The sequence below is a fragment of the Artemia sp. Qi Xiang Cuo genome, chromosome 5, assembly GCF_049724085.1.
Source record: "Artemia sp. Qi Xiang Cuo chromosome 5, ASM4972408v1, whole genome shotgun sequence".
Classification (NCBI taxonomy): Eukaryota; Metazoa; Arthropoda; class Branchiopoda; order Anostraca; family Artemiidae; genus Artemia; species Artemia sp. Qi Xiang Cuo.
In genome coordinates, this window is record NC_142798.1 from 72,589,473 (window position 1) to 72,614,903 (window position 25,431).

Sequence of the window (25,431 nt, forward strand, 5' to 3'; positions counted from 1 at the left end):
TTAGGCTTCTGCAGTGAGGCGGTACACAAACTCTTGTTTGTAGTTATTTTTATTCGATTCAAACTTCATTTGCATATTCAATTTAATTTTCACTCGTTTTAAGATTTATTTATTCATTTACATTAATGTATATTGTATGTAAGTTCACATTGATTGTTTATTTAATTTCTGTTCGTTTTAAGTTCTATTTATACTTTAATAGCAAAATTTTTTTTTTCGTTTTAAGCTTGATTTTCATATTCAATCTAAGCATTACTCGCTTTAAGATCTATTTATTCATTTATAGATTTTCATATTCAGTCTAATCATTACTAACTTTAAGATTTATTTATTCATTTATATTATTACTTGTTGTATTTTTTTGCTATGATTGATTATTTGATTTACGTTCGTTTCGGGTTTTATTTATTCTTTAATAGTAATTACTGGTCATTTTTAGTTTGAATTGTAAAAGGTATTTTTATCTCCTTATCTTAAGTTTAAAATGGCCTTTACTTTTCTTTGAAAAACTTATTTTTAGGAAATTTTTTTTAATTAATTTTTACTCGTTTTTGATTGCAAAAAGTTTCAAGTTTTTATGGCATGGGGGGGGGTGCTTACTGTCCGATTATTCTTGACTTTAAAAAACGAATCTAGAACTTTCAGTTTAAATCGAATGAGGCTTTTATCAAAGTCTATACGATTACCTCTTTGATAAAAACCTTATATATGAACAATAGACGGCTTGCATAACTTGTGGACAGCGATTGACAACAATGAATGGATTGAAAAAATAGCTCCAATAAGGGGGTTTTGACCATTTCACTTGCTGACACAAAGGGATCACGACTGTTTGGAATTGACCTTAATGGGATTTGTGTGCCAAAGCAATTTTACATCTATCTCAGAGTATGTATTTTAACCTTATAATTGGATAATTATAATAAATTTCCTATGTGTTCTTCCCATACAAAACCCCTTCCCATAAGTTATAAACCCCCTTTAATAAGTTATGCCCCACGGCATAACTTACAATGCCTACCCCCCGGCCCTGGTGGGCTGTGTCGACACCGGAGTTTTTTTTTATCAGAACTTTGAACTATTTTAACAAAAGTCTATCTCAAAATTTTTATCTGATGCATTTAGGGCGTGGAGGAGGGGGGGGGGATAGTCACCCTCCAATCTCTGTTGAATCTTAAAAAGTGAACAAGAACTTTCAATTTTCACTCAAATGAGACCTCTTCAAAGTTTATACGAGAGTCCCTTCCATAAGAAATAATGGGAAGGATTCGGAGAATCCTTAAATTACAGCTCTTGCCCTGAGGGCTATGGGGGAGTTGTCATCCTCAAAGACCTATTTTCCAGAACTTAAAACTACGTTTAATAAACTGGCTGTCTCAAAACTTGGATTGGATGTGCTTGGGGAAAAGGTGGATTAGTTGCCCTCAAATCACTTTCGACTAATAAAAAGGGCAATATCCCTTTGAATTTCTAATCGAATGAGCCTTTTTTGAAGTTTCTACGACAACGCCTTCTATAAAAACCTTATATGCCCCCAGGTCATATCTTAAAACCCTTGCCCTGAAGGTTTTGGGGGAGTGTCCTCCTCAAAAATATATTTTCTATCTGGAAATCAACTACGCTGAACAAAATCGCTATCTCAAAATTTTGATTCGATGTGTTTGGGGAAATGATTGGCGTGGGGGGGGAGGGGAGGGGGCTAGTTACACTCCAATCACTTTCGACTATTAAAAAGGGCACTAGCCCTTTAATTTATAATCGAATGAGCCTGTTTTGAAGTTTCTACGACAACGCCTTCTATAAAAACCTTATATGCTCCCAGGGCATAACTTAAAACCATTGCCCTGAGGGTTGTGTGGGAGTTTCCTCCTCAAAAATATATTTTCTATCTGGAAATCAACTACGCTGAACAAAATGGCTATCTGAAAATTTGGTTTGATGTGTTTGGGGAAATGATGGGCGTGGGGGGGGGGGGGGCTAGTTACACTCCAATCAATTTCGACTATTAAAAAGGGCACAAGCACTTTAATTTCCAATCGAATGAGCCTGTTTTGAAGTTTCTACGACAACGCCTTCTATAAAAACCTTATATGCCCTCGGGGCATAACTTAAAACCCTTGCCCTGAGGGTTGTGGGGGAGTATCCTCCTTAAAAATATATTTTCTATCGGGAAATCAACTACCCTGAACAAAATGGCTATCGTGAAAATTTTGATTGGATGTGTTTGGGGAAATGATGGGCGTGGGGGGCGGGGGCTAGTGACACTCCAATCACTTTCGATTATTAAAAAGGGCACTAGCCCTTTAATTTCTAACCGATTGAGCCTGTTTTGAATTTTCTACGACAACGCCTTCTATAAAAACCTTATATGCCCCCAGGGCGTAACTTAAAATCCTTGCCCTGAGGGTTGTGGGGGAATTTCCTCCTCAAAAATATATTTTCTGTTGGTAAATCAAGTATGCTGAAAAATACGGCTATAGCAAAATTTTGATGTACGGTGTTTTGGAGAATGAGGGGCGTGAGGGGGGGCTAGTTACCCTCCGATAGCTTTCGACTATTAAAAAGGATAGTAGCCCTTTGAATTTCCAATTGACTAAGTCATTATTGAAGTTTCTGCGACGACGCCTTCTATAAAAACCTTATATGCTCCCAGGGCATAACTTAAAACCCTTGTCCTGAGGGTTGTGGGGGAGTGTCCTCCTCAAAAATATATTTTCTATCTGGAAATCAACTACGCTGAACAAAATAGCTATCTGAAAATTTGGTTTGATGTGTTTGGGGAAATGATGGGCGTGGGGGTGGTGGGGGGGGGGGCTAGTTACACTTCAATCACTTTCGACTATTAAAAAAGACACTAGCTCTTTAATTTACAATCGAATGAGCCTGTTTTGAAGTTTCTACGACAACGCCTTCTATAAAAAACCTTATATGCCCCCCAGGGCATAACTTAAAACCCTTGCCCTGAGGGTTTTGGGGGAGTATCCTCCTCAAAAATATATTTTCTAACCGGAAATCAACTACGCTGAACAAAATGGCTATCTGAAAATTTTGATTGGATGTGTTTGGGGAAATGATGGGCGTGGAGGGGGGGCTAGTTACACTCCAATCACTTTCGACTATTAAAAAGGGCGCTAACTCTTTAATTTCCAATCGAATGAGCCTGCTTTGAAGTTTCTACGACAACACCTTCTATAAAAACCTTATATGCCCCCAGGGCATAACTTAAAACCCTTGCCCTGAAGGTTGTTGGGGAGTGTCCTGCTCAAAAATATATTTTCTATCTGGAAATCAACTAAGCTGAACAAAATGGCTATCTCAAAATTTTGATTGGATGTGTTTGGGGAAATGATCGGCGTGGGGGGAGGGGGGATAGTTACACTCAGATCACTTTTGACTATTAAAAAGGGCACTAGCCCCTTAATTTCCAATCGAATGAGCATGTTTTGAAGTTTCTACGACAACGCCTTCTATAAAAAACCTTATATGCCCCCAGGGCATAACTTAAAACCTTTGCCCTGAGGGTTGTGGGGGAGTATCCTCCTCAAAAATATATTTTCTATCAGGAAATCAACTACGCTGAACAAAATGGCTATCTCACAATTTTGATTGGAGGTGTTGGGGGGACGGCGGGGCGTGGGGGGGGGGCTAGTTGCCCTCCAATCATTTTCGACTATTAAAAAGGGCACTAGAACTCTCGATTTCCAATTGAATGAGCCCCCTTTAAGCTTCTACGAAACCCCTTCCATATGAAGTGCCTCCTGGAAAAATAAATAAATAAATAAATAATAATAAAACATTGGAGCCGTATGGCCTTTACTATAGGCAAAGCTACAGCGTTGCCTCTGATGAATGAATGCCTGTGGATTGTAAAATATTAGCAAAATCCAATTATAATCAAATAGTAGGCCTAAGTTTTCAATCATTATTTAGGCCTTTACTAATGCAAAAACAAGAGAAAAAGGTATCATATTACCGTTATTTAAAAAAGGGAATCCGAGGTTGCATTGCAATTATAGGCCTATAGCTCTGGTACCATGTTTAAGTAAGATTCTGGAGAAATTGATTGATAATAGGCTAGCTAATTGATTAAAGAAGAATCAAATAATTCGTGAGGAACAAGCTGAATTCAGGGAAGGATATAGCACAGTTGACAGGGTAGTTGCACTTAAGGCGTTGATAGAAAAGTATAGTAGAGGTAAGAGTAATTTATTGGTAGCTTTTGTCGATTTTGAGAGAGCATTCGATAGTGTTGATAGGATTTTGTTGTGCGTAGAATTGTTGAGGATAGGACTGCTCCGTATTTTTTTTCGACTAGTGTGTGATATGTATAGGCTAACAAGAGGAATGGTTAAGGTAGCAGGGAAAGGGTTTTCGATAAAACGAAACAATAGTAAAAAAAAAACAAAAAAAAACGAGGATTATACAAGCCTGTGAAAAATATGGACTAAAATACAAATATTTGGGTCAAGACCTCTGCTTTACCGTCCTCAGTGCAAGATAATAACGTTCAAATTACTAATACAAATCCAAAGATAGTATACAAAATTTCAAACCTTAAAACAATGCACAACTAAAATTTGAAGACCCTTTACATGTAACGGTGAAAGCGTAACTGGATGAAAAGATACAGTACTGAGCGGGATTCCGATTTTATAATTATGCAGAGCATTTTTAAAACCTAAATGCTTCCCAGGTAAAATATCGTCACAGATTATGTTAGGTTGCAAAATGGTTATTTTTTTTAATATTTAAGTAAAAATGATCAAAATCAATTAGTTCATTATAAATGGCAGTTTAATAGATTTCTTCCGTATCTCTATTGAGAGCTTCCTTTCGGTGAATGTACTTTTTTATCTCAACTGCCTCCCTGAAAACTTGGATGAGACCTTTAACAGGGGCAATAATGGAGCTGTTATCGAATAAAACGAAATGGTGCGGGTTGTCAAACATATACTGAGCCAAGGCGGAATCAAAAGTCTCAGGCCTTTGGCATAGCTCCATTTTGTTGATTGAGGACCTGTGTTCCAACAATCTCTCCCCCAATTGCTGCAGGGTTCTTCCAACATAGAAACACCCTATAAACATCACTGCCCAAAATAGGGCTCGTTTTATCTTTACCGCTGTTAAAATAGTTCTGGATTTTTTTTAGAATTTTTGAAGGTGACATTTAAGTTATGTTTTTTAAGAATTCTTTGCAATTTGTCACTTAATTTGGGAAAATAGGGCAAAACAGTAACCTTGATATAAAAAAGACACAATTTTGGCCAGTTTTGATGCCATTTCGATGTATACATCATGTGATATAAAAAAAAATATGTAAATTTGCTCTTCAAAAGAAACTAGAAGATAATATTGACCGGATGGATTACAAAACATTACATATTGAAACCATTATGCGACTTGTTCGCCTTTGCAATAGATATTCCTTATATTTTCGGTACAACAATCAATTTTTCACCCAAACAAATGGACTCCCAATAGGTACGAGCCTTTCACCTTTTTAGGCCACTTTTTACATGGAATTTATTGAAACCTCCGCTTTGAATACTTTTCCTCTGAAACACCGGTTCTGGGGCCGGTTTGTCGATGATGTTATCTCTGTCTGGAATCACGGAGAGATAGAACTTAACGCTTTTTTGCTTCATCTTAATAGTTTCGATTTATAAAAAACCTACACATAATGATAGGTATTTGTATTTCTCTTCCAACCACCCTCCTTGTGTAAAAAGAGGAGTAGTTATATCTTTAGTTGATCATGTTATAAGAATTTGTTCAAAAGTTTATATAATCCCAGAATTGAATTATCTGAAGGACATTTTGTTTTGCAATGGATATCCCATCAAGTTACTGGAATCCATCATAGAAAAAAGACAAAAAAAGGCAGGAAAAGATTCATCATCTCCAAAACCTCCAACGGATATCATCCCTTTAGCGGGTGATAAGAAAAGTTTTTACTGTTTTGCCCTATTTATATAATTAACTAAATTAGAAAGCTTTACCACAGTACTGAATGGGAATTAAATTTTTTAATTATGCAAAGCATTTTTAAAAGCTAAACGCTTTCCAGGTAAAACATCATCACAGATTAGGTTAGGTTGCAAAATGTGATTTTTTTTAATATTTAAGTAAAAACGATCAGAATTAATTAGTCCTATTTTCCCAAATTAGGTGACAAATTGCAAAGAATTCTTAAAAAACATAACTTAAATGTCACCTTCAAAAATTCTAATAACATCCAGAACTATTTTAACAGCGCTAAAGATAAAACGAGCCCTATTTTTGGTAGTTGTGCTAAGAGGGTTCCATGTTCTTGCGGCTGGTTCTATGTTGGAAGTACCCACCAGCAATTGGGAGAGAGATTGTTGGAACACAGGTCCTCAATCGACAAAGCTATGGAGCTATGCCAAAGGCCTGAGACTTTGATTCCGCCTTAGCTCAGCATGTGTATGACAACCCGCACCATTTCGTTTTATTCGATAACACCTCCATTATTGCCCCTGTTAAAGGTCTCATCCAAGTTTTCAGGGAGGCAGTTGAGATAAAAAAGTACATTCAACGAAAGGTTGCTCTCAATAGAGACGCGGGAGAAACCTATTTAAGCCCCATTTATAATGAACTAATTAATTCTGCGATCGTTTTTACTTAAATATTAAAAAATCATATTTTGCAACCTAACCTAATCTGTGATGATGTTTTACCTGGAAAGCGTTTAGCTTTTAAAAATGCTCTGTATAAAAAAAAATTGAATTCCCATTCAGTACTGTATTTTTTCATTCAGTTACCCTTTCACCGTTACATGGAGAGTGGGTCTCCAAATTTTAGTTATGCTTTGTTTTAAGGTTTGAAATTTTTTATAGTATCCTTGGATTTTATTAGTAATTTTAATGTTATTATCTTGCACTGAGGATGTTCAAGCAGAGGTCTTGACCAAAATATTTGCATTTTAGTCCATATTTTCACTGGCTTTTATAATCCTCGTTTTTCTCTTCTTTTTACTATTGTTTCGTTTTATCATGATAAGCCAGTGTGGTCTCAGAAATTATTTAAAAGGGTTTTCGGATTTGTTTAGTTGCGAGGTAGGAGTTAAACAGGGTACCACCTTGTCACCGAGGCTATTTTTTATATAGCCTATCAATGATATTGTTGAGTTTTTCAAGGAAAAATGGGCGCCAACAGTGAGTTTAGGAAATTTAGCTTTGTCTCTGTGGTTATTTGCGGATGATATGGTGCTGACAGCTAGAAATGCCGAAAATCTATAAAATCTGTTGAACATATTAGATGTTTATTTGGAAAAAAAGAAATTGAGATTAAATATCCAAAAGACTGAAATTGTAGTTCTTGGGACAAATAAAAATAATGATAAATTTTTATTTAAGGGTATTGAGTTGAAAAAAAGTACAACTTTTAAGTATTTAGGGTTTGTATTAAATAATAAAGGAAATTGGAAGGATCATGTGAAAGAAACGGTGGGTAGAGGTAAAGCAGTTTCTTCAGCAGTTTTAAGGAATTCAGCTTTAAATTAAATTAAAAATATTAAAATGCATAAGTATTTATTTCAATCAAAAATTCGCCCTACTATTCATTATGGTGCTGAGCTTTGGGGGTATGAGGTGATCCTGCAATTAGAAATGGGTCAACTACAATATTATAAAAGATTGGTTAGGGTACATGCTACAACCCATACACAGGATCTTAAGGGAGATCTAGGTTTGTTTTCGCTGCATAAAGAAAGGATACTACAAGTAGTAAAATTTTGCCTGAAAATTATCCAACTACCAGATGAGAGGCTTATGAAAGCCACATATTAGGAATTATTGCAGCAAGGTAGAAAAAGATTGTGGCCGTTCCATGTTAAAGCCCTCCTTGATAATACCGGACTTTCATACGCTTGGAATGAAGGTCTTGGTCCAACAGGCGATCCAGAGGAAATTTATCGGAAGGTAAAACATGTTAAGAAGGATCAAAAGATTCAACTCTGGCATGAACAGATTCGAAAATCTGAAACCTTGTGCCACTATTCTAAGATAAAAGAGTCTTTTGGACTAGAATACTATTTTAAGCTGAATTTGCCACCGGAAAACTTGCGTCTGTGGTTCCAGGTCCGAGCGAATGGTTTGCCCTTAAAAAATAGATTAAAAGTATTTGAAAGAAATGCTCAGGGCCCAAGATCCTGTTATACTTGCTCTTTATGTGGTATGGAGGAAGCAAATATGCCTAATTTTTTGATGGCTAGTCCGGGGCTGTTGGATTTTGGAATGAAGTAGTTCGGTAATTGGTAAGTTTTTTTTCCTGGGGTTCATAAATCATTTTCCTGGAAGATGATTATACAAGTAACTGAATTTATAAAAGAGGGTTTAAAAAGATGTAAATAACGGGTTTAATGTTTTTGTTTGTTGTTAGTACTTATGTCATTTATTTAAGTGTATGCTGGCTGTTGTTTTATATAATCATTGTAATGTTTGTGTATGGTCTAGCGGCTGAATAAATTATCTATCTATCTTTCTATTCAAGAGTCCATAAAGGGCTTACAATTAGATTTCCGAGGAAAATGACTAGTCTATTATATTTAGAGACAGAATAAAAAAAAAGCAGTGAGTGGTAAGTGGTACCTTATTTGTAAGTCAGTAATTTAAACTCCAGATTTGCCATGTTTCCTTCCAAGGAGTTATTTTTTACTAAAAGCAAATTTATGACCTAACGAACTTTTCAGGGTAAAATTCTAGTTTAGCTACTTCTTGCTATCCCATCTATTTGAAAAAATAGATGGCTCTCGCGCCGTTGAGGCTGCAAGTCATTCTATCCTAGTTTAACTTGTTCAGTGCCTTGAAATACTCCTCCCTTTGCGATGAAAGTGGTATTAATCAAAACTGTATTAATATTGCTATTCTTTTTCACTGAGGCTGCTGCTGAAAACTGGATTGATCAATGCAAAAAAGGTACTTTCATTTCTTTTGCTGTTTTGGCACCATCTGTCATAGCCACACTCGTCACACTAAGAATTTATAAAAAATATAGATGACGTTCCCTTCGTTCGCAAGCGAACAAGAAGAGGACGCAGAGGTGGCAGAAAGAAATTTAAGATTGACGTGTTAGTCACCTACGGACGATTGACCAGCCAAAAGCCTAAGCGTGAGAGGTGTTTAGTCTCAATCTCGCGCGTGAGCCTACCGCCCCGGCTGATCCCTGACAACAATGCTCCTACCAATGATTTCGGGTCTGATTGTCCTCCAGTATTATCGCCGCAGGTTCTCTCTTGTAAACACGAACTTCCAAACTTCCTTCTGAGCAACGTCCGCTCACTAACAATAAAGTAGATGAGTTAGATGTCATTCTACGTCAGAATAATATCCATATCGCCGCAATTACCGAAACATGGCAGCTCGACGAAACAAGTGGAAGGATGGCTGGTTACAAGGTTTTCTTGAACACTAGAACAGACAGGATTGGCGGAGGTGTTGCCCTGGATGTATGCGATGATATCCCCTGTAAATATTTAGATAATTTCAATGACCCTAACCATGAAGCGATCTGGGCATTATGCAAGCCAAAAAATTTACCACGAGTTGTCTCTTGCATCATTATCGCAAGTATCTACTGTCCTGAAAGCGCCAAGAACAGACGACTGTTGGTATCCTACCTTCAGTCTACGTTAGACACATTACGTCAGCGGTATAGCCGCCCGGGCTTCATATTAGCCAGTGACTTCAACCAAACAAAGAAACAATGGCTTGCTAATACGCTGGGTATGTCACAAGTGGTCAATATACCCACCCATGTGACCGGGAGCACCCTTGACCTTATTCTTACAAACCTTGCTCCATATTACAAAGACGTGTCTTCGAACGGGCCATTGGGCAAATCAGACCATCACACTCAGCAGATGAAGGCAAAAAGTGAAATCAGGAAGCTTAAGAAAATAAAAGTACTCCGGAGACCTATCACGAGGTCTGCTATTAATACGTACCGAATGTTGGTCGGTACTCACTGCTTCAGCGAAGTATGCAACGAAAGCGATGTCAACAGGAAAGCAGAAATATTTCGGTCCCTACTCTATGAGAAATACTTAGAAGTTTTCCCGGAAAAGCCATTTGTCGTGAGCGAATCTGACAAGCCCTGGATCACTCCAAAAATAAAACAGCTGATTCGCGAAAAAATCACTGTAAGGCAGTCAAGTGGTGACGCAACGTCGTTAAGATTATTAAGAAACAAAATCGTTAGCCTTTGTCGCGAGGCAAGAAAGTCCTTCGGAAAATCCCTTTTGGACACTGAAATAAAAAAGGATCCCCGTAAATGGCACCGTCTAGTGAGGCAGATTGCTGGAAAAACAGTATCATCCAGTATCCGTATTCTGAACGATGATGGGTCACTCGTGAGTGCAAATGACGTCAACAATTACTTTACTGACATTTGTACATCCTTTCCTGCCCCAACTAACACTGAAATAGAGCATCTACTGTCAATATGCCCTGACGAAGGTGAAATCGAAATAGTTGAGTATCAAGTTTTCAAGGAGCTGAACAAGTTGTGTCCATCCAGTAGCTCTTTTCCTGAAGAGCTGCCTATAAGGTTAATACGAGAGTTCTCTCTTTTCCTCGCCAAGCCACTTGGACACATCATCAGCGAATGTTTCGCCCAGTTAACTTTCCCGTCGTGCTGGAAACGCGCATTTGTGCGTGTTATACCGAAGACTAAAACACCCAAATCTTGCAACGAGTTACGACCGATATCAATCACATCTACCTTTGCAAAAGTCACCGAGTCATTCATCCTGCGTGAATTGCTCAAGCAAACGCGGGAAAACATAGACCGTTACCAGTATGGTGGCCTCAAAGGTTGCAATACCTCGATATACCTCGTGCGCCTAGTTGACATTATCTTTAAGTGGCTTGACAAGGGCAGTACCTTCATCGACCTAGCTCTCGCCGATTTCAGGATGGCATTTGACCTGATTTGTCATCTTACGGCAGCAAAAAATATGCGAGCAATGGGCGCACAGAAGCGGTCTCTTGCATTAGTGATGAGCTTCCTTCAGGACAGAATGCAGTGTGTATTTCCATTGTTTGAAGGTGACTTGATCTCATACTGGTCTAAACTTACCTGTGGAGCCCCTCAGGGTACAAGACTTGCTGGTTTCATATTTATCTCCCTCATCAACTTCCTCCTTCAGAATTTCGAAGAGCGACTCAAATTCGTCGACGATTTATCATTTGTCCTCCAATACCTCGTGAGAGAAGGTGTAATCGAACGTCAGTTCAGCGAGAACCCTTCTGGCATCCTTCTCTGAGGACTGTGAACGTTACAAGTTGACATTGAATGCAGATAAATCAATGATCCTCAGGTTTTGCCCCTTAAAACGTGATCTGGAATTCCCGCAAGTCCCTTTCCCTATTGTTCCATCTGCAAAAATCCTCGGAGTCACATTATCGATGGACTGCACATTCACCGAACACGTGGAGAAGGTTATTAAGGCTGGCAATGCATCACTTCAGACCCTAGTCCTGATGCGCAGGTTTGGCTGCGACATTCAAAGCCTAAAAAATGCCTATATTACATATGTGAGACCTCTACTCGAATATGCCGTCGCTGTCTGGGGACCTCTTGTCCAGAGCACCCACTACCTTTGCGATGACCTTGAATCTTTGCAGAAACGAGCTGTTAACATAATCGTTGGTAACAGAAGTGACGACTACAACAAACTCTTGCAAGAACTGAACCTTGAATCTCTCAGCAACAGGCAATTATCACTGATCATGTCCCTCGGCAAGTCACTGCTATCTTCGCCCCATCACAGACTGATCCTCCCACCCGATGCTCCTGTTAACCAAAGAACCAGGTCCCAGTCGAAGCTACAACCCCCTGTCTGCAGGACCAACCGCTACAAAAACACGTTTGTCCCCTTTTTCGTTGAAGCATACAACAAGACTTAGTGTTATTTGAATTCACGTGTTAGTGTTTTTATAGTGTTATTTGTATTTTTTTTTTTCATATTGTTGTAAAGACGACATAAATTAGCCATGGCTACGCTGTTCGATCTTAATAAACCTATGTCTATGTCTATCTTGAAAAGGACTTACATTAGGAAAATGAACCTTTCAGTAATGAATCCAGGGCCAAAAAACATACTCTGGGAAGGTATTGCAAAGCTTCCATGTTAACCCTCTTCTGGTTTCTAAATCTTGGAAATGTGCCTACTTGGCAGGTCTATACCAATTGAAAGTTTGATAAAATATTTTACCTTAATTTTCAGTTATTAGTTTCTTTTTCTCTGGTTTTAGTTCTGAAATGCAATTCCTGTTATTTGAGTAGAATTTTAAGCCATATAAATGCTTTTTTTTTAATTTGGGTAATTTATTTACATATCTTTGAAACCTCATAAATTGGGATTGAGCAAAGTTGCCAAGCTGAAAATAGTTTTCTTGTAGGCCTACTTCATTTAAGCAGAAGATCCATTTTGCAAGGTTTCACTTTCTTAACACAAAGATTTATGAAGGTCATCAATGGTCACTGCCCTCTAGAGGGAGAAGGAGTGGACGTAGGTAGGGCAAACTTGTGTCTGGAGGAGGCAGTTGCCCCCCCCCCTGTCCCATAGCAAATTACGCCCCTGTAATAAATGCTACTTGATTTTCAGTTTTGCTCTTTGCATTTTAACAGATAGGAAGCATAAATTTTGTATGAACAGTTTTGCTGCATCTACTGTGCATGAGAAGTCTTGCTATAGAATAGCGAATTTGGGAAAATTTGCTTAGAGCCTTAAATTTGTAATAAACATTTTTCAGGAATGAAGTCACATTTACATGCATCAGAAGCTTGACTTTTTGAAACTTAGTTGATAACCAAACCTACTAAAAAATAAATAAAAATTTGTTTTTTTTAGGCTACTGCATCAGTGGCATAATTTCGTCAAATTTCTTGGGGGGGGGAGGGGAAAGTTGGAGCCAATTTTCGCAAATAAAGTGAAAATGACAGTGAAAACTGAAAAATGAGTCTTATATTACCATAAAGGCAAAAATATACTAAAGAAAACTGACCTGTGTATCTGAATACAAGAATTAAGCAGGCTTATCTTAATTTTGACAAGATTTTTGCAGAAACCAAATTTCAGCTGCGGGGGGGGGGGGGGGGAATTTGCATCTGGAGGGGGCAGTTGCCCCCTGTCCCATAGCAAATTACGCTCCTGTACTACATGCTACTTGATTTGCAGTTTTGTTGTTTGCACTTTAACAGATAGGAAGAATCAATTTTGTATGAACAGTTTTGTTGCATCTTCTGTACATGAGAAGTCTTGCTATAGAATAACAAATTTCGAAAATTTGCTTAGAGCCTTAATTTTGGAAATAAAAAATTTCATTAATGACATAACATTTGTGTTCATTGGAAAAGGAAATTACGTCATTTTCTCCCGGGGATGATCATAACGTATTTGGCATCTGATGCATACGAAAATATACAAGATGACAAATGACTCACAGCAGCCAAAGCAAAATGCTTGGAACAAGCAACAGCGAGAGTAACACTGAATTGCAAACGAAAATGTGACACAATAATATATGCAGTGTGAAGACAAATCAATTGAATTGAAACAGCACCCTACCACTTCAAACAAAAGAAAAAATGGATGATTATACAAATGTGTAATCTAGATATTTAAGAGGGTAGCAGCAAAGAACATGCTTGGTTATTACTGACTATATAACAACATAATTGAAACAACATATAATTAATGGGGAATAGCTGGAAAAGGAGTTTTTTTGGTACCTATGACGTCATGCGAAAATTTACAAGATGATGAATGATTAATTCAATTGAAACAGCACCCTACCACTTCAAACAAAAGAAAAAATGGATGATTATACAAATGTGTAATCTAGATATTTAAGAGGGTAGCAGCAAAGAACATGCTTGGTTATTACTGACTATATAACAACATAATTGAAACAACATATAATTACTGGGGAATAGCTGGAAAAGGAGTTTTTTTGGTACCTATGACGTCATGCGAAAATTTACAAGATGATGAATGATTAATTCAATTGAAACAGCACCCTACCACTTCAAACAAAAGAAAAAATGGATGATTATACAAATGTGTAATCTAGATATTTAAGAGGGTAGCAGCAAAGAGCATGCTTGGTTATTACTGACTATATAATAACATAATTGAAACAACATATAATTACTGGGGAATAGCTGGAAAAGGAGTTTTTTTTGTGCCTATGACGTCATGCGAAAATTTACAAGATGATGAAGGATTAATTCAATTGAAACAGCACCCTACCACTTCAAACAAAAGAAAAAATGGATGATTATACAAATGTGTAATCTAGATATTTAAGAGGGTAGCAGCAAAGAGCATGCTTGGTTATTACTGACTATATAACAACATAATTGAAACAACATATAATTACTGGGGAATAGCTGGAAAAGGAGTTATTTTTGTACCTATGACGTCATGCGAAAATTTACAAGATGATGAATGAATGCAAAAAGCTACAAAAATGAAGCACAACAAGACTTGCAGTTGGAAGACAAGCAACAACAAGTGTTACAACGAATCACAAATTAAAATGATGGACAACAAAATCTGCGGTTAGCAGAAAAATGAATCCAAGGATCACATTGATTTGTTACCGAAAATGATGCAATAAAAGTAAATGATAAGTATCTCAGATATTTGAGAGGGTATGTGCAATGGAACATGCCTGGTTGTTGTTGAACTGTATAACAGCAAAATTAAAGGAAAAATATGATTACTGGGGAAAATCTGGAAAAGAAATTTCTTGGTATATGATATCATGCAAAATAATACATGATAATGAATGAATTGAAAGAACTAAAGCAAAAGGCATGGATAAAATGTTTGGGGTCATGATGAGAAAAGACGAGGCACAACAAGATCTGTGGTTAGAAGACAAGTGACAACAAGCATCACAACAAATCACAAAATAAAATGATGAACAACAAAATCTATGGTTAGAAAACAAGTGACAGCAAGGATCACACCAAACTGTAAACGAAAACGATGTGCAACATAATCTGCGATTAGAAGAGAAGCAACTGCAAGAATTATAACAAATCCGAGAAAAATACAAACCCTATAAAATTGAGGATTCTGTGAAGGATAAACAGGAGACATTGAATTCATAATAGAAGAATAACAAGATGATTATGCTAATGCATAATTCAAGCGTCACATATACACAAACCTGTTGCATACCCAGTACAAAGGACCAAGCAAAGTTTGGTCATCTGCTATATATCTATATAATATATAACATAGATATAACAAAACATGCCAACAAAAAAAAAAAAAAAATACAAAGAAAGTACGCATCAAACATTTAGCCATGTTTTCAAACATCTATCAAATCTTTCTTGGTCTTGGTTAATATCTTGCATTTGGTATTGTCCAGGTAAATGAATATTCAAATGTTGAACGATGTGATATTCAGTGGTGTTGCTGAGGGGAGCAGTTGCCCCCCCCCCAAAAAAAAAATTGAAAAAACTATAATCTATTAAGTAGCTTTATAACTGTTGCTTGTTTTAAGTGTCAAATTTGCTCTTCGCTTTGAGCAGATAACTCTTGTTTTCAATTAATCTATGCTCGTTTTTAACACGAGGAAAACGAGAAAAACAGGGGTCCATTACACTTCATAATATGTCCCACATTAAGATTTTTCCCAACATACCACCTTATCATCAAGTAAAAATGTGAACCTCGTTAATGACAAAATTAAAAATGTTCTAGGCTTCCTGTTTTTGCCACAGTTGCTTAAGTCAATTCCCCCCCCTGATATTCAAAGTACCTTTACTTCCTAAAATCTATCAGTTCCCAATTAGATTAGCTTGGTTTAAGACTTTCAGAAGTGGAAATAAATACACCAATGGTGTATTTATTTCCACTTCTGAAAGTCTTCTGATAAGTCTTCTGATATTTCCACTTCTGATAATTTCTTGAATGAAAAAGAAAATAAGACTTAGTTCTTTTTAAAATGATATTTGTGCTATAACTATATAGGTCAAAATAACTACATAGGCATGTCATTGAAATGCCTAATAAGCACCGATACAGTCCTATTCCTTATGTTTTGGATAACTCTTGTCAAATTTGCTCTTCGCTTTGAGCAGATAACTCTTGTTTTCAATTAATCTATGCTCGTTTTTAACATGAGGAAAACGAGAAAAACAGGGGTCCATTACACTTCATAATATGTCCCACATTAAGATTTTTCCCAACATACCACCTTATCATCAAGTAAAAATGTGAACCTCGTTAATGACAAAATTAAAAAATTAAAAATTTCCTTTTTCTTTGAAAAAGGAAAGTTTTTTTTAATTAATTTTTGTTCGTTTTTTATGGCCAAAAGTTTCAAGTTTTTAGGACATGGGGGGGGCGGGTGCTTACTGTCCGATTATTCTTGACTTTAAAAAACGGATCTAGAACTTTCAATTTGAATCAAATGAGGCTTTTTTTCAAATTTTATACAATTACCTCTTTGATAAAAACCTTATATATGAGCAATAGACAGCTTGCATAACTTGCGGACAGCGATTGACAACGCTGAATGGATTGAAAAAATAGCTCCAATAAGGGGGTTTAGACCATTTCACTTGCTGACACAGAGGGATCACGACTGTTTGGAATTGACCTTAATAGGAATTTGTGTGCTAAAGCAATTTTGCATCTATCACAGAGTATGTATTTTAACCTTATAATTGGATAATTATAATAGATTTCCTATGCGTTCTTCCCATACAAAACATCTTCCCATAAGTTATAAACCCCCCTTAATAAGTTATGCCCCAGGGCATAACTTACAACGCCTACCCCTGGGCCCTGGTGGGCTGTGTCAACACCAGAGTTTTTTGTTATCAGAATTTTGAACTATTTTAATAAAATGTCTATCTAAAAATTTTTATCTGATGCATTTATGGCGTGGAGGAGGGAGAGGGGCTAGTTGCCCTTCAATCTCTTTTGACTCTTAAAAAGTGAACAAGAACTTTCAATTTTCAATCAAATGAGCCCTCTCTAAAGTTTATACGAGCATCCCTTCCATAAGAAATAATATGAAGGATTTGGAGAATCCTTAAATTACAACCCTTGCCCTGATGGCTTTGGAGGAGTTGTAATCCTCAAAAACCTAATTTCCAGAACTTAAAACTACGTTTAATAAAATGGCTGTCTTAAAATTTTGATTGGATGTGTTTGGGGAAATGGTGGGCGTGAGAGGGGGATTAGTTGCCCTCAAATCACTTTCGACTATTACAAAGGGCACTAGCCCTCGGAATTTCCAATCGAATGAGCCTTTTTTGAAGTTTCTACGACCCCGCCTTCTATAAAAACCTTATATACCCCCAGGGCATAACTTAAAACCCTTGCCCTGAGGGTTGTGGGGGATTGTCCTCCTCAACAACATATTTTCTATTTGGAAATCAACCACGCTGAACAAAATGGCTATATCAAAATTTTGATTGGATGTGTTTGGGGGAATGATGGACGGGAGGGCTAGTTGCCCTCCAATCACTTTCGACTATTAAAAAGGGCACTAGCCCTTTGAATTTTCAACTGAATGTGCCTGTTTTGAAGTTTCTACGACAACGCCTTCTATAAAAACCTTATAAACCCCCAGGGCATAGCTTAAAACTCTTGCCCTGAGGGTTGTGGGGGAGTGTCCTCCTCAAAAACAAATTTTCTATCTGGAAATCAACTACAATGAACAAAATGGCTATCTCAAAAGTTTGATTGAATGTGTTTGGGGAAATGAAGGGCGTAGGGGGGGGGGTGGGCTAGTTGCCCTCCAATCCCTTTCGACTATTGAAAAGGGCACTATCCCTTTGAATTTCCAATCAAATGAGCGTTTTTTTTAGTTTCTATGACAAAGCATTCTATAAAAATCTTATATTCCCGCAGGGCATATCTTAAAACACTTGCCCTGAAGGTTCTGGGGGAATGTCCTCCTCAAAAACATATTTTCTATCTGGAAATCAACTACGATGAACAAAAAGGCTATCTCAAAATTTCGATTGGATGTGTTTGGGGAAATGATGGGCTTGGGGGGGGGGGGGATAGTTGTACTCCAATCACTTTTGACTATTAAAAAGGGCACTAGCCCTTTAATTTCAAATCAAATGAGCCTGTTTTGAAGTTTCTACAACAACGCCTTCTATAAAAACCTTTTATGCCCCCAGGGTATAACTTAAAACCCTTGCCCTGAGGGTTGTGGGGGAGTGTCCTCCTCGAAAATATATTTTCTATCTGGAAATCAACTAAACAGAACAAAATGGCTATCTGAAAATTTTGATTGGATGTGTTTGGGGAAATGATGGGCGTGGGGGGGAGGGGGCTAGTTAAACTCCAATCAGTTTCAACTATTAAAAAGGGCACTAGCCCTTTAATTTCCAATCAAATGAACATGTTTTGACGTTTCTACAACAACGCCTTCTATAAAAACCTTATATGCCCCCAGGGCATAACTTGAAACCCTTGCCCTGAGGGTTGTGGGGGAGTATCCTCCTCAAAAATATATTTTCTATCTGGAAATCAACTATGCTGAACAAAATGGCTATCTCAAGATTTTGATTGGATGTGTTTGGGAAAATGATGGGCATGGGGGGGGGGGGCTAGTTACACTCCAATCACTTTTGACTATTAAAAAGGGCACTAGCTGTTCAATTTCCAATCGAATGAGCCTGTTTTGAAGCTTCTATGACAACACCTTCTATAAAAAAAACTTATATGCCCCCAGGGCATAACTTAAAACCCTTGCCCTGAGGGTTGTGGGGGAGTATCCTCCTCAAAAATATATTTTCTATCTGGAAATCCTTTACGCTGAACAAAATGGCTGTTTCAAAATTTTTATTAGATGTAATTGGGGGAATGATCGGCATGGGGGGGGGGGCTAGTTGCCCTCAATTCACTTTTGACTATTAAAAAGGGCACTAGAACCCTCGATTTCCAATCGAATGAGCCCCCTTTGAAGCTTTTACGACGACCCCTTCCATATGATGTGCCTCTTGGAAAAATAAATAAATAATAAAACATTGGAGCCATATGGCCTTTACTATAGGCAATGCTATAGCATTGCCTCTGATGAATAACAAAGAAGACCAGTTTCAAGCCAGCAACTTGTGAATTTTTGAACTCATGAATAGGCTTGAATCTGTTGTAAATTTAAGCTGTGATTTGAGAAAGACTGATGAAAACATTAATGTTTGCAGTCAACATTGATCGCGCTGGCGGCGCGCCACCGACATCTTACTGGCGGCATGCTGTTTTTGGCCCCGCCGGTCTTCCCTCATCGGCGCAGCGCCGGGTTCTAACTAGTTAAGTTATTGAAAAGTGGTTGAAAACATATCACTAGTTTATAAATAAGTTGTTCAAGAGTAATATATTCCAAAGATACTTATTTATAACAATACAAACCTCATTTATTAGGCAACTCAAATATAAACTATTTTCCTACCATTACAAGTTTTTTGAATGCCCTCAAGAAAAATAGTGCTGAATTGTGCAATTTGAAACTTTGCTGTTGACAATTCAGGGTGTATTCCAATTTAGGGTATATATTTGCACATTAGAGGAAGGGGGCAGGGCTGTCATGTAAAGGGGGAAGGGGGATACCCCCCAATGTTTTTAGTCACTTGGTAAAAAAAGAAGTCAGTAAAATCATGCTTCCTCATGCCATGATTTTTCTGATGCCACTAAAATTCTTTGTTTGGTTCAATAAAGACTACAAAAATACTGACATCTACAGAAATTTTGAACTTGGTTGGTAAATGGAGCAGGTTTACTAACTCCTGCTGTGATTTTACAGATGGTGCCACAATTTTCCATTTGGTTAAATAAGCAGAATTAAAATAGTGACATGATATATACCAAAATCTGAATCTTGTTGGCAAATGCAGTGGTTCTAAGCAGCCTTTGCAAGCATTTTTAGCTAGAATCCCATGTCTAGCCAGAATTCAATGTCTAGGCAACAACCATTTACAAGTAAAATTTGGCACTTAACTAGACATGCTAGACAAGGCACTTGGCTAGACATTGAGTTGCAGACTCTAGAACTCAATGTCTAGGATTTTCAATTACAGCCAATCAGAATGTGTAAGTTCCAGTATTTTCATCATTTATGTTTACATATTTAAACAGAAATTTAATTTTGTTTTCTCATTAATTTTTTTTTTCATTTTTAGCAAATATGCAACACCAGACATAATAGTGAAGCACATTAAGGCAATTTTTTTGCTTATCTCATCCATTATTTTGTGACAGTAAAAACATGGATTAAAATTTTAAAAGTTTTGCCTGCATAAGCTCTCTGAATTGGCTAGAAATGACAATTTGAAACTAAATTTGTAGTTTTAGCTAAACCCCAAATTTTACTTGTGAATGGCTGTTGCCTAGACATTGAATTCTAGCTAGACACATGTCTAGACATGGAATTCTAGCTAGACATGCTTGTGAATGCCACTTTACTGATTTGTGCAGTGATTTTACATATAAATCATTTAATAGCATTACAAATGAATAGTTAATAAAAAAAAAAAAAAATTAGAATTAAATGTAAGTAGTAAATTTAAATTACAAATGTATGATTTTTAAATATGACGGGGTGGTTTCCCCTGAGGGTAAGGACCGGGAAGGTAATAGTTTTAGTTATTTGGTAAATGAGGGGTATGGTTGTGTCTGAGATTCGAAGCGGTGACCATTCTGCGTATTATGTTAAATTGTAATGATTTTGGTTCTCGGCGTCCAGGAATGGACTGAGTATTTTGATTATGTGTGATTTATGTTTTTATTTATTAATAAACCCATTGAACTTGAAAAAAAAGAACTTGTATTTGAAACAGATATTATGCTAATTTTTACAAAAACAGTCAGTAAAAATGACCAGCCAGTTGGTAAAACCTCTTGCCCCCCCCCCCCCCTAGATATTTTGGATAGTAACAAGCCTAGGTGGGTGTGGGTAAATTTCATGATAAATTTGCAGTGGGCCACATAATTTAGCTAGGATGAAAGTGAAAACATCATTTTATGCATTTTTATGCTCTTTCATTACACATACAAAATAAATTCAGGACCCCTTTAAGGGCTCAAGATGCAATTAGACCCAGAAGTGATTCTTGAATTATGAAAGAACATAAAAAAAGAAATCAAATGTTTTCACTTTCACCTTAGCTAAATTATATGGCCCACTGAAAATTTACTAGCTCCTTTAGTCTTGTAGGGTAGTTCATATTATTGACTTATGAATAAAGTGAACATACAACTTAATGCCTTTTTTTAAGCTCTTTACAAATATAATAATCATTTTTGTTGCAAATAGTAAAATATTGTACTGGCATGTTAACAAATTGAGAGGGAGTAGTCAATCCAGACTTGGCCCAGTTAAAGAATGGGCCACAATTAGCAATAAGGAAAAAACTAAAGAGAGATGGGCTGAACATTTTGAGAATTTGCTTAACTGAGATAGAGTTGCAGGAAAAGATATAGAGGAAAATGGAAAATTTTGTAATACCTTGGATGTGAAGGAGGATTTGTTTTGTGAGGAGGAATTAGCAACAGTACTAAAAGGATTAAAAATAATAAGACTCCAGATGCTGATATGGTGGTAAATGAGGTTCTTAAATATGGTTGTTATGAGGTTTGAAATAAGTTACTGAAGATTATGAATATGATTTTAAAAAAAGGGGAAGTACCTAATGAGTTTAGGAAAATGTTAATTAAGCCACCTTTATAAGAAAGGTGATAAAAGTGAGTGTGGTAATTATCAAGGCATCAGTCTGGTCTCTGTAGGTAGTAAATTACTTAGTAATGTGATACTGTTTAGACTGAGAGATGCTGTAGAAAAAGTTTTAAGAGAAGAACAGTGTGGTTTTAGAAAAGGTAGAGGATGTGCTGACCAAATTTTCACTCTTAGAGTAATAATTGAGAAGCGCCTGAGTTGTCAACACCTCAGTTTTATAGATTATGAGCAAGCGTTTGATTCTGTTGATAGAAGAGCTTTAGTAAAGATTTTATCCTTGTATGGTATACCAGACAAATACATTAAAAGTGATTAGTGCTACGTACGAGAATAACACTGCTATTCATCAGAGGCAACGCTGTAGCAGTGCCTATAGTAAAGGCCATACGGCTCCAATGTTTTATTATTTATTTATTTTTTCCCAGAGGCACTTCATATGGAAAGGGTCGTCCTAGAAGCTTCAAAGGGGGCTCATTCGACTGGAAATCGAGAGTTCTAGTGCCTTTTTTAATAGTCGAAAATGATTGTAGGGCAACTAGCCCCCCCCCCACGCCCATCATTCCCCAAAACACATCCAATCTAAATTTTGAGATAGCCATTTTGTTCAGCGTAGTTGATTTCCACATAGAAAATATAATTTTGAGGAGGATACTCTCCCACAACCCTCAGGGCAAGGGTTTTAAGTTATGCCCTGGGGGCATATAAGGTTTTTATAGAAGGTGTTGTCATAGAAACTTCAAAACACGCTCATTCAATTAGAAATTGAACAGCTAGTGCTCTTTTTAATAGTCAAAAGTGATTGGAGTGTAACTAGCCCCCCCCACACCCATCATTTCCCCAAACACATCCAAAAAAAATTTTGAGACAGCGATTTTGTTTAGCACAGTTGATTTCCAGACAGAAAATATTTTTTTGATGAGGATACTCCCCCACAACCCTCAGGGCAAGGGTTTCAAGTTATGCCCTGGGGGCATATAAGGTTTTTATAGAAGGCATTGTTGTAGAAACGTCAAAACATGTTCATTTGATTGGAAATTAAAGGGCTAGTGCCCTTTTTAATAGTTGAAACTGATTGGAGTGTAACTAGCCCCCTCCCCCCCCCCCACCCATCATTTCCCCAAACCCATCCAATCAAAATTTTGAGATAGCCATTTTGTTCAGCGTAGTTGATTTCCAGATAAAAAATATGTTGTTGAGGAGGACACTCCCCCACAACCCTCAGGGCAAGGGTTTTAAGTTATGCCCTGGGGGCATATAAGGTTTTTATAGAAGGAGTTGTTGTAAAAACTTCAAAACAGGCTCATTTGATTTGAAATTAAAGGGCTAGTGCCCTTTTTAATAGTTGAAAGTGATTGGAGTACAACTACTCCCCCCCCCCCCCCACACCCATCATTTCCCCAAACACATCCAATCAAAATTTTGAGATAGCCATTTTGTTCAGCATAGCTGATTCCCAGATAGAAAATATGTTTTTGAGGAGGACACTCCCCCAGAAACTTCAGGGCAAGGATTTTAAGATATGCCCTGGGGGCATATAGCCTAAGGTTTTTATAGAAGATGTTGTTGTAGAAACTTCAAAAAACGCTCATTCAATTGGAAATTCAAAGGGATAGTGCCCTGTATGACATCCTCCCATCCCAGGCAGGGACAACCTACTTTCTGTTTAACCCTAGATGGTTGGCCAAAATGAACAATCTTTGGCAATCTGTCATCCTTCATCTGCACAATGCACCCTAGCCACCTCAACCTTTCTTTCATTATAGCCTTAGAGAGCAGTATTGAACCACATTTAATGTATAGCCTATTGTTTGAAATACAGTCAGTCAGCCAGGTACCCAGAACAATCCATAAGCAATTTTTCTGGAAAGCATCTAGCAAATCTTCATCTGCTTTTTGGAGCACCCGTGCTTCATATCCATATTTAACCACTGTCATCACTGTAGCTTCTAATATATTCATCTTGGTTTGCAGACTTATCTTCCTATTTTTCCAAACTTTTTTTAACTGTGAAAAAACACTGAACCTTGGCTATTCTACTTTTAACATCTTCACTGCTCCCACCATCTTTACTAATAATACTACCAAGGTAAGTGAAGCTGCCCACCAGATCAATCTTTTCATTACCCAACGTCAACTTTTCATCTTCACTTATTCCTAGCCTTAGTGACTTAGTCTTCCTAACATTAATTTTCAAACCAAAGAAAATAAACAGAAAAAACATACAAAAGATCTGCATTTTCAGTCATATATAATGTAAATTTGAAGGTCTAAGGGGGGGGGGGAGGGCAGCTGCCCCCCTTCCTATGCCCATGATATGAACTGCAAAAAAATTAGTAGCCTAGCCTATAGACCTATCCTGAAAGTTTTGTTTTCTTAACCTAACCTCTTTCCAACTAAACTAGAATTCTACTCTTTTCAAAACCATATTACGCTACAAACAATTGGAGTTAGCCTATAACTCAAAAATAAAATTAGGCTAATAGCCTAGGCAAAAACCTCAACAACATCAGCTAGAACATCATGAAGTGCTTCCAGTTTCTCACTGTTTGAGTCACTACTCTCCAAAATTCCTGTGATATAGCTCCCAAAAACACTTTCATCGACACTTAGTTCTTGAAGCTTTGGTGTAAGCCAAATTTGAAAATCTTCTAAAGTCCCCATTGCATGGAGCTACTTCCGAAATCTTTTCTATCTGTTAGGTAGCCTAGGACAACAATTAAAATAGATGGCAATAAAAGTATAGTACCATTCACAGTTCAGGGGTTTTAATCTTTCCTCGTTTTCAGGTACAGGGTTCAAACACGGGTTGCTATCGAGTTCTACATTAAGCGTTTTTAGGGCTGCGGGTTCAACAGGAATCCGCTTCTAAGCGATTTCAGCTGCCGGGTTCTCCCTGTGTGTGAACACGGGTTCCTTGAATCTGGAACCCGTAGAAATACCAGGTTCAAACCCGAGTTCTGCGTTCATTGGTGGTAAATTCAAAAATGGCTAACAACCCTGAATTCACAGCCCATGAAGTTTGCTCATTGGGATCCCAAACAGTTGATTTTGAATTGAAAATCAAGTATTTTGCAGTAGGCATGAATACATGGCTAATTGTAGAAAAAACTAATACAGATAGTCCGAGTAATTGAGAGGGTAATTCTATTCCTCAGCATCAAGCGTTTTCATCTGTGAAATTTCAACCCCGTGTTTTCCTTCAGAACCTGCTTTGTGAAAACGCTTGATGCACTTGACGAGAACAACCCGTGTTCAAACCCGTTGAGCCTGAAAACGAGGCTCTCTAGTCAACGTAGGATCAAATGGTTATGATTTTGAGGAAATCCTTAAAGGGTTATCCTTTAAAAACCCCTTAAGGTTTAATCATAAGTCTCCATTATAGATTTTCCAGGCCAAACGACCATGCTTTTTGAGTTTATCTAGCAGCTCTAGTTAAGCTTAATTCTCACTGCCCAGATCACTGTTCTCACCGATCAGAAATCTGGTCAGATTTTCGTCTCCAGAATTCTAGCCAGTTTTTTTCCCAGATTTTACTGTTTTCTGACAAGATTTTTCGATTAGATCGAGTTTGATATTTTCTGGCCATAAAAAAATTCTGGTCAGAATTTTAGCCTTGAATCAGCAAGGTATCACAGCAGAAAGTATAGAGTTGCCTAAAGTTAGAGATTGTCTGCTCATTGTTCCACCTACC

At 37.3% G+C, this 25,431-nt stretch overlaps 1 protein-coding gene across 1 annotated transcript in view; it reads right to left on the reverse strand.

Moving 5' to 3' along the window:
- Positions 1-24,414, reverse strand: part of LOC148952489 (coiled-coil domain-containing protein 43) — a 66,683-nt gene extending 42,269 nt beyond the window's left edge. Inside the window, exon 1 of the mRNA XM_089088986.1 lies at positions 24,237-24,414. Coding sequence (XP_088945112.1) covers positions 24,237-24,401 — 165 coding nt within the window. The 5' untranslated portion in view covers positions 24,402-24,414. The remainder of the gene's footprint in view (positions 1-24,236) is intronic.
- Between the last annotated feature and the right edge of the window lie 1,017 nt (positions 24,415-25,431).